The 8,783-nt window shown below is 41.9% G+C and overlaps 1 protein-coding gene across 2 annotated transcripts; it reads left to right on the top strand.

Moving 5' to 3' along the window:
- The first annotated feature begins 871 nt into the window (after positions 1-871).
- Positions 872-8,467, top strand: RGS4 (regulator of G protein signaling 4). 2 transcript variants are annotated; one of them, XM_053604351.1, is made up of 5 exons: positions 872-1,176; positions 4,122-4,226; positions 4,528-4,589; positions 5,188-5,354; positions 6,010-8,467. In XM_053604351.1, exons 1-5 carry the CDS (start codon positions 1,133-1,135, stop codon positions 6,247-6,249), a joined length of 618 nt encoding a protein of 205 aa, XP_053460326.1. In that variant the 5' UTR covers positions 872-1,132; the 3' UTR covers positions 6,250-8,467. The 2 variants fall into 2 exon arrangements, with proteins under 2 accessions (XP_053460326.1, XP_053460327.1); XM_053604352.1 differs by lacking the exon at positions 5,188-5,354 and having other exon boundaries at positions 1,011-1,176; positions 6,010-6,080.
- Positions 8,468-8,783: the final 316 nt, after the last annotated feature.

The following is an 8,783-nucleotide window of genomic DNA, read 5'->3' as shown; positions in this document are numbered from 1 at the left end:
CTGCTTGGTCTCTCTCACTCTCTTTCTCTCTCTCTCCCTTTGTCTTTCTCTTTTGAAATACCAGTTTGGGGACTTAGAGTGACATAAGACAGAAAGCCATTAGCTAATAAGAATTGGTGTCAAGAGGGACTTTACCTAACAATTGCAATCAGTGTAACCTGGCTTATTGTACCCTTAATGAATCCCCAACAATAAAAAAAAAAAAAAATAGAAAAAAAAAGAAAGAATTGGTGTCTGTATTTGTTCCTCTGCTCCCTCCTCCGTCCTGAAGCTGCTGCTTTAGGCTTCTTACAGGAGGGAGGCAGGTGCCAGAGAGTTTTGTCAATGCTGGGCTGAATTGTTTTTACTAAGGTTTCTAGAGCAGTGTTCCGTACTCGGGGTGATGACAGACCCAGTGAATCCGTTTTCCCTAAACTAGCTTTCCATGCTGCTGTTGGGCATATGACACTGCCATCCTGCCATTCTCCCCACATCCCTGTTTGCATGACAACCCGGCAGGCAATTTCTGCAAATCACTGCCTGGAGACGGGGATCCTACCACCTCCCTTTTGGACACAGTGAGGAGGCTCGGATCTTGCACCACGTGTAATGGGATGTTTCTAATCAAAAAGAGGAAGTGGTTGGGAGTTAGCCCCGACCTAAGCCCCTACCTCTTCTGGCTCCTTTCCTTCCAGGAGGCAACTTTTCTTGACACTGTTTTTGCAGACAAATGTATAAACTTTATATTTTGAAGCATTTTAAATTCTTTTTTCTCCTTCTCCAGGAGTTCAACACCTCAGGCATTTGTAGAGAGGCTGAATAATTTTTTTTCCTTGCATGTCTACTTTGCAAGAGGATTTTCTCTGCGTGTTGGCTTTGCCCTGTCGATGCGTCAGACTTCTCTTCCCTGTCCCTTGCTAGGGCTGAAAGGGCAGAGGGAGACGGAGGAGTCGGCGCTGCAGAGCTGCTCCCTGATTGGCTGGATGCTCATGGCTGGGCTATAAAAGAGACCCCTGCAGGCTCGGGAGGGAGACGCTCAGAGGATTCTGACAGCATCTTCACCGGCGGAAAAGCGAAGTGCGCTGCAAACAGAAGCCACAGCTCCTCCTGCCGCATTTCTTTCCTGCTTGCGATTTTCACCCTGTTAGGCAAGATGTGCAAAGGACTTGCAGGACTGCCGGCTTCTTGCTTGAGGAGGTAAGATTGCAGCCACTAGCCGTGGGAAACTTTGGGATAGACTTTCTCAGTTACTTACAAGTGGTTCTTACTAACCTAGTTCTTTGGAATTATTAAAAAGAAACAATGTAGTCAGGAGAGCTGCAACTTCCTAGCGGTCATCCAAGACCAGCTAGACATTGTGATTGAAGAAGTGTAATCCCCAAATTGCAGTATTTACATGTTGCTTTATATGACCTTAGTTTTGAAAATGGCTCGGATCTTTAAGCCAGGTTCCCTAACCAAGCTAATTAATTTTTAATCAGAAAATGCTATGAGGTTTGGGTCTAAATGTAGTGATCTGTAATATCTCTGTCTGTGATTACTGCTGTTATCCGAGCACCGGAGGGCAGAAGGTGATAGTTACAGGCTGATAGTATACTAGATTTGGTTTTGGGGAAGATACTCCAGAATGAGGTCTGACAACTTCATTGGAAAGGTACACAAAGAAAATGCTTCCTGTGTGGGGCTGCAGTATCTGCCACTCTTTATGTCCTTATAAGCAAATGTTATAACAAAATAATGATTTTTAAAGTGAGACCTCCCTTATCTCTCTGGCCCTATGTCTAGTTTTTAAAGTATCTTACATGAGTGGTTGTTGAGAAGTATTGATCGTAACAAATCAGTTAAGAATTTTGTAGAAGGTCACACGCTAAAAACATTGTTTTGTCAATGTACTTTCTTTCTTTAGAAAAAAGACCTTCAAGCTATATGCTACTCATCTGTTTTTGGCTTTTTCATGAAAGGTACAAATAAAAGCTTTCAAAGAATGCAGATGTAAATGCCAGTTGAAAATAAAACATAACATTTGTGCATATCTCCTTATTTATTCTTGCAGTTAAAGGTAAAAAGTCAATCCAAAGCTCCTTTCTTGTCTCCCTGCAAATAGAAATTACCTTAAATGTTTACTTGAAAATAATCTGAGGAAGCATAGTCTTATGTGTTACTAAAAAGTTTACCTTTCAAAAATTCAGTCAATCAGGAGTATGAAAGTATTGATGGCTGCTTTAAAATGAACCAGGATCGTTCTCTGGTGCAAATGAGCTTAAAAAAATAAAATAAAATGAAGCAAGAGGGTCTTAGAGATATCTTTGAAATAAAAGTTTCTTGCTTTCACCATTAGTTTCCTGAACTAAGCTCCAAGCATCAGTTAACTTACATATAAAATTAATCATACAAAATACAAGAATGTCAGGAGAAAGTTATATTGCAGTAAACATATTGAGAGACAGACAGAAGAAAATACTAGAGCTCTGCCCTCAAAGAGTTAAGCAGCCAACCCGAGGAGGTAACCTCTATGCCAGCAGAGTGCAATGCTCTTCCCTTTCCTCACTGTGACTTGTAAGTCTTCTAGTCCCCCACCTTTACCATCCGTGCCGGAGAGCCCAGAGGGGCTATCAACTGCTCAAGGTCACATAGGTAGTAGACAAGGACAAAGTCCAAATCTCCTGCCTCTGGCAACTTCTGAAGTAATTTTATATTATGCTATGTACTATAAGGTACTTGCTAAGCATATTTCCAACTCTTTACGAAATGACCCTGTATTGGTCAGTAGCTGTTGGATTTCGGGCAGAGCCAGCACATAGAAACATGAAATAATTTTTTTTTTTTTTTTTTTTTTTTTGGCCGGGGCTGGGTTTGAACCCACCACCTCTGGCATATGGGACCGGCGCCCTACTCCTTGAGCCACAGGCGCCGCCCGAAACATGAAATAATTTTTGTTTGGACTTCACAGTACCTATCACCTTAACCTTCATGATTATATCTTGCTATCATCAAGGGAGATTTTGTATCCCCTGACCGGTCACCAGTCTAGAAAGCAGTCTTGGGAAGGAGAGAAGATACTGTTAAGGGGCAGTTCAAGATCATAATGGAATCCAAACTATCTGAGAAACCACAGAGCTAAGCTTCTAGTGTACAAGTAGCAAACCTAAAATGTCTTTGTATCTTTGTGACTTTGTTTCCCCCTCCAAGTAGGAACATCTGTTTATTTATTTCCTTTAAAGTAGAACTTCTCTTTTGAAATATTTCTTGGCTTTCATAATAAAAGACATACAAACAAAAGGGCAATTTGTTAAGAGTGAGCAAGTTGACCTAATCTAGTTAATCGGGAGCCCTGGCTACCTGTTAAACGATGGCACTAAACTGAAAGCTCTGCTCTAATTAAAACATCACTGGCTTCAGTGATGACTCCAGTTTGCTTCTCCGTATTGTTTTCAAACCTAAAAAAGGAAAGCAGTGACAGCAGATCGGCTAGAAACAAGCCGCAAGTTGCTCAGGCTTCACCTAGAGCATTTGCCTTCCTTCACTCCATGCTCCACCTCCCTCTCCTGCAGCCGCACAGCCCAGCGTTACTCCGTGTATACTGTACAGCAAGGGTTGCTTAGCCTACCCCATGCGTGGCTGAATAGACCTTTACTGCCCCGTGGTTCTTCTGCTCCCTCTCTGCCAGTAGGGAGACAGATGCAAATAGCACCACCTGCCAGAAGGTGGCGTGTGGCAAGCATGTACCCCATTCTGCAGTTACTGTTTGCTTTCCAGTTCCTAAAAATTGCACAAACAACGGTGTAATTTTCAGTGTGGTTCTATTAAAGAGTTTCAACAGTTCAAATTTTCAGTGTGGTTCTATTAAAGATACCAAAGGTGTTCCGTTAATCAAAATTATAGGTGTACAGAAGAGGCTTCTGTGGGAAACTGAAAGATCAGAATTCCAGCTACAGAGGGTTTTGTAGCAAGTCCCAGGCAGACCCAAAATAGGGATCCCGTTCCCCTCAGAGCTCATGCCAACTACAACTTCCATTCCTTAAATAAAATGCCTCTACCTCACAGGCTAGTAATGGACTCTTCAAAACCTACTGTTAGGGTGGGTTTCTTTTAAAGAAAGCTGGTAATAATTGTTAATTCTCTTTTTTTTCTCTTCTGTGCAGTGCAAAAGATATGAAACATCGGCTGGGTTTCCTGCTGCAGAAGTCCGATTCCTGTGAACATAATTCTTCCCACAGCAAGAAGGACAAAGTGGTTATTTGCCAGAGGTAAGAGAAAAGACCTTGGCAAAGATCCATTCAGTATTAACTGTCTGGTGATAGAGATACTCTCTGAGAAGAGAGTTATACCCCTAGTTAAGCCAGATTTGGATCAAGATGACTTTTCATGGGGATCGTAATTACATTTGAAATTTCCATACAGTTAGTGAAAAAACTGCCCTAATCAACAATAGATCTTATCATAAAAACGGTGAATAAAATATCTGTATTATATACAGGATCTTAAGTTTCTTAGCTCAATTTTGTATCGTGGCATTCAAATGATTCTTTTTCTCTGTCTTTGTTCCAGAGTGAGCCAAGAGGAAGTCAAAAAATGGGCTGAATCACTGGAAAACCTGATTAGCCATGAATGTAAGTGTGACTCCCCACTCCCAACCCCCAGCATGAAGATAAAGCAGTCTAGATAGGACAAGTTGTCTCATATGACGCTGATAGAAACTGCAAAAGGGCCTGTGTTCCTTCTGACTTCCAGACTCAGGAAAGCCTTTTGATCTTATACCCAGTTTGTTTATAATTTTGCCATGTCCTAGAGCTTTGTGAAATATAATGGAGAGAGTTCTTACAGAATCCACATGCAAAACCATTTCTCTCATTGCATGGGGAAAGGACAGAGAGAGAAAAAAATCCTACATGTTGAGATCTCTTGCAAGATCAGCTTCATTTTCTATTTCCTAAACCCACCTTGGCAACTGATAGATACACAGGCATTTCAGAAACAAAATACTTCCTTGAGAGAGGCTTCAACTTGGAGCAACTATCATTAGATATAACTGGCATCCTCTATATACCAAACACAGATTAGGGTTACCTAGCCTCAAATGACCCCCTCCCCAAAAGGAGAGGATTGCTTGAACCCATTGACTTTTTCTCTCAAGTATGTCAACTTCATCTGAAATACAATATCCAAGAGGCCCGCCTGACAGCTGTGATTCTTTCTCCTATCTCACAGGTGGGCTGGCAGCTTTCAAAGCTTTCCTGAAGTCTGAATATAGTGAGGAGAACATTGACTTCTGGATCAGCTGTGAAGAGTATAAGAAAATCAAATCACCATCTAAACTAAGTCCCAAGGCCAAAAAGATCTATAATGAATTCATCTCAGTCCAGGCAACCAAGGAGGTAAGGACTTTTATTGATCCCTAATAATTGTACATACAGATATTTCTGGAGTACATGCATATAATGGGTAATGACCCAATCAGGGCAATTAGGGCATTCACCACTTCAAACGTTTATCATATCTTTGTATTGAAAACATGCCAAATCTTCTCATATTTTGAAGTAAACTATAGATAACTACAGTCACCCTACTGTGCTATCCAACACCAGAACCTGTTTCTTCTAACCTTGTAGCTATTCCTTCTACCCAGTAGCCAACCTCTCCAAAGAGGTAGGTTTTTATAGCAGTGAACTCCGTGGATCTTACTTAGTGAAATTCCTAGAACAGTGGAGCAGGCTATTATAATCTAGACAACCCTAAATAAATCAATTTAAGAGAAAAGCTCTTTTATCCATATGACTTACGTAACCTCCTTCAATGCATTTTTCTGATAACTCTTCCCAGTTTGTGAACAGGGACAAAAGATACTGTTCTGCTCCCTCCTTGAAGCAGAATGAACCTTTCCCAGGTACCAGGGTGGAGCCGAAAGTCCTTTTCTAGGTCCCTTTTTTGTCACTTCTGGAAGGGCTGAGAGTCACTTGTCTACTACAAAGCGTGCAGTCTCCCATCTTTGACAGGGTGATGATCTAAGGGAGCCTTACTCTTTTCCCTCAGGTGAACCTGGACTCCTGCACCAGGGAGGAGACAAGCAGGAACATGCTGGAGCCTACAATAACCTGCTTTGACGAGGCTCAGAAGAAGATTTTCAACCTAATGGAGAAGGATTCATATCGCCGCTTCCTCAAGTCTCCATTCTATCTTGATCTGGCTAATCCTGCCAGCTGCGGGTCAGAGAAGCAGAAAGGAGCCAAGAGTTCTGCAGACTGTGCTTCCCTGGTCCCCCAGTGTGCATAATTCTCATTTGGAGGCAGAGGCTAAAATGCCAAGACTCTATGTTCTGGGAAACCCAAGGCCAAATATCAATCTGTATTAAGCTCCAGTGCTTTATCCACATTGTAGCCTAATATTCATGCCGCCTGCCATGTGTGAGTCACTTCCCTGTAGAGACTAGAGTTCGTTTGGTGTTTGAGTGTTCCTCAGGATGGGACCCCATTCTAGTCCAATTTTCCCAAGTTTCTTTTAGGGTGCCATGTAAGTTTCTAAATGATAGCCCTTTGGGCCTGGATTTTCAAAGATATTGGCAATTCTCTCCTCCCAACAGTTCGACCTCAGGCTGGTTGGGTTAGTACATTTCATGTGACATCCATGTGCACATGTATTTTGTTAGCCAGCACTTTCTCCAGACTCCAGATGTTTAGATGAGGCTGACCTATTATCTGTACATTTGTGTGTGTATATATATATTTTTATATGTGTGCGTGTGTATATATACACACGCACACATGCATTCTGTGGATGTGTGTATATATGTAGATGTTTGTGTATACACGTGAGTATGAGATGTGAGAGTAGATGGGAAAGACCCCAGGTGCTCATAATTAGAGTGTGTATGTGCATGCACATGTATGTTCTGATCTCTGGTCTTTCATACTACATTGAAACAGGGCAAACCAAACTGATTGCCATTCAGGCTAAGAAAGAAATGCTAACGTGCAGAGAGCTGGTTCTGTAAAACTCCATCAGTCTTGCTGGACAGGCACCCAAGGGACTTCATGTTTCATTTAACCACCTTGAGCACTATTCTAAGGAGAGAGTATCATAAAGACACAGCTTTCTGGGGCTGGTTATCACTAACAGCACTTTGAGTTCCTAAGCTGCTGGCCTTCCCTTCTTTGCCCGCGTGCTCAGGTCATGCTTATTAGCAGCTGGGTTGGTCTGGGTCTGGAGCTGGGAACTGGGACGCTCGAGCTGAATGATTCCCATAAGTAGTTAAGGCTTTGCCAGCTATACCTACCGTCAGCCACTGGCTGAGCAGAGGCGCTGTTGCTGTTCTGAGCTTCTGTTCTTTTTTCTTCTCCTGATCAAGGTGCTCTTCTCATTTTTTTTTTTTCCCCTGAGAACCTTAGGCATCAAATGAGGCTCCTTAGTTCACTGTAGTTGGTTGGTTGTATTTTTTTTTGCCAAAATGGCTTGAGGCTGTAAGCCTTTATTTGTAAACTAGCAGCAGGGGAAAGTTTATATATGTTATAAAGGGGGAAACCAGTTTTCACAAACCGAAAAGCCCTCATGAGTACTCTCTTTCAAGACAGAATCTTGTTAATTTTATCCCAAACATCAGAGATAACCAAGACCAAGGGCATTTTTTTCTAGCCTCTGAGACTAAATGAGAGGAAAAGAAAGGGAAAGAAAATGTCGGGGGGTGGGTACCCAGTGTTAGAACTACTGACTACTGTTTGGAACTTTTCAAGGCACGTGAAATACTTGAAAATTTCTCATTCATGTTATTTATGATGTTTTGTACAATGTTTTTATTATTATATTGTTTTATAAATGGAGGTGCAGAATATCACCTGAATTATTAATGAATGTCCAGGAAGTAATTTTCTTCTCATTCTTCTATAACTACTGCCTTTGGAAGCACACACGTACACACTGCAACCATTGCTCTAGTATAAATTATCTGCATGAAAACCCTCGTGGCTTCTAAGCCAGTGCCAGGCTGCAAAATGAAGACACCAGAGGATGTGTATATGACTCATTGTATTAAAGATGTAGGTTCTCTAATTGTACCCTTCCTGCCTCTCTGGCAGTCTTGCTCTAAATGTCCCTGGAGTTCCTCATCAGTGTCCCTTTCTATTACATAATTTCACAGTTTTGTCTTTAGTTGACTTCAAATGTGTCATTGTATTGGTCTTGCCCTCTTATAATTGTCCTCACTTTCAGATTGTACCTGACCTCACAGACTGCTGTCTCACAAATAGGTCTGGAAAGTCGTTCTGAATGAGAAGTAAATTATTTTATGTAATACATTTTTGAGTGTGTTTTTCGATGTATTTTCCTGTTCTTTCATCACCATTTGATATGGTGCATGTCCCTGCGCATGGCCCGTGGACAGAGTGCTCCTTTCATACGCATGCCTGTCTCTGTCATATGCCTCATTCACCGGCCTCAAAGCTGATGCTTCCAGTGAAACACACGCATCTTAATAATAAGGGTAAATAAACGCTTCCTACAGACTTTCTGCTTGAAAACACATTAATGATCCACAGAGTCATGTTGTAAGAAACAGCAGGGTGCTGCCGGGGTGACTTTAGCAAATGACTCATGCTGAGACTTTTATGCCTCCCATGTCAACTAACTCTGGAAAAGAAAGCGGAACGTGGGTATTGCACATTCTTCCGTTCCTGCCACTGCTCTGCCTGCATCTGGTCTCAAAACCAAGGCAGTCTTGGCTTCAGAGACTTTGTTAAACTGATTTAGTGGTTTGTGTGCAGCTCCTCAATAGGTTTTCAAGGGATAAAGTTATCTTCCAGAGCAGTTCTTCCTCT

This window comes from Nycticebus coucang, chromosome 10, assembly GCF_027406575.1.
Source record: "Nycticebus coucang isolate mNycCou1 chromosome 10, mNycCou1.pri, whole genome shotgun sequence".
NCBI classification, from domain to species: Eukaryota; Metazoa; Chordata; class Mammalia; order Primates; family Lorisidae; genus Nycticebus; species Nycticebus coucang.
Note: the sequence above shows the minus strand (reverse complement) of the source record. Positions and strands in the feature narration are given on the sequence as shown.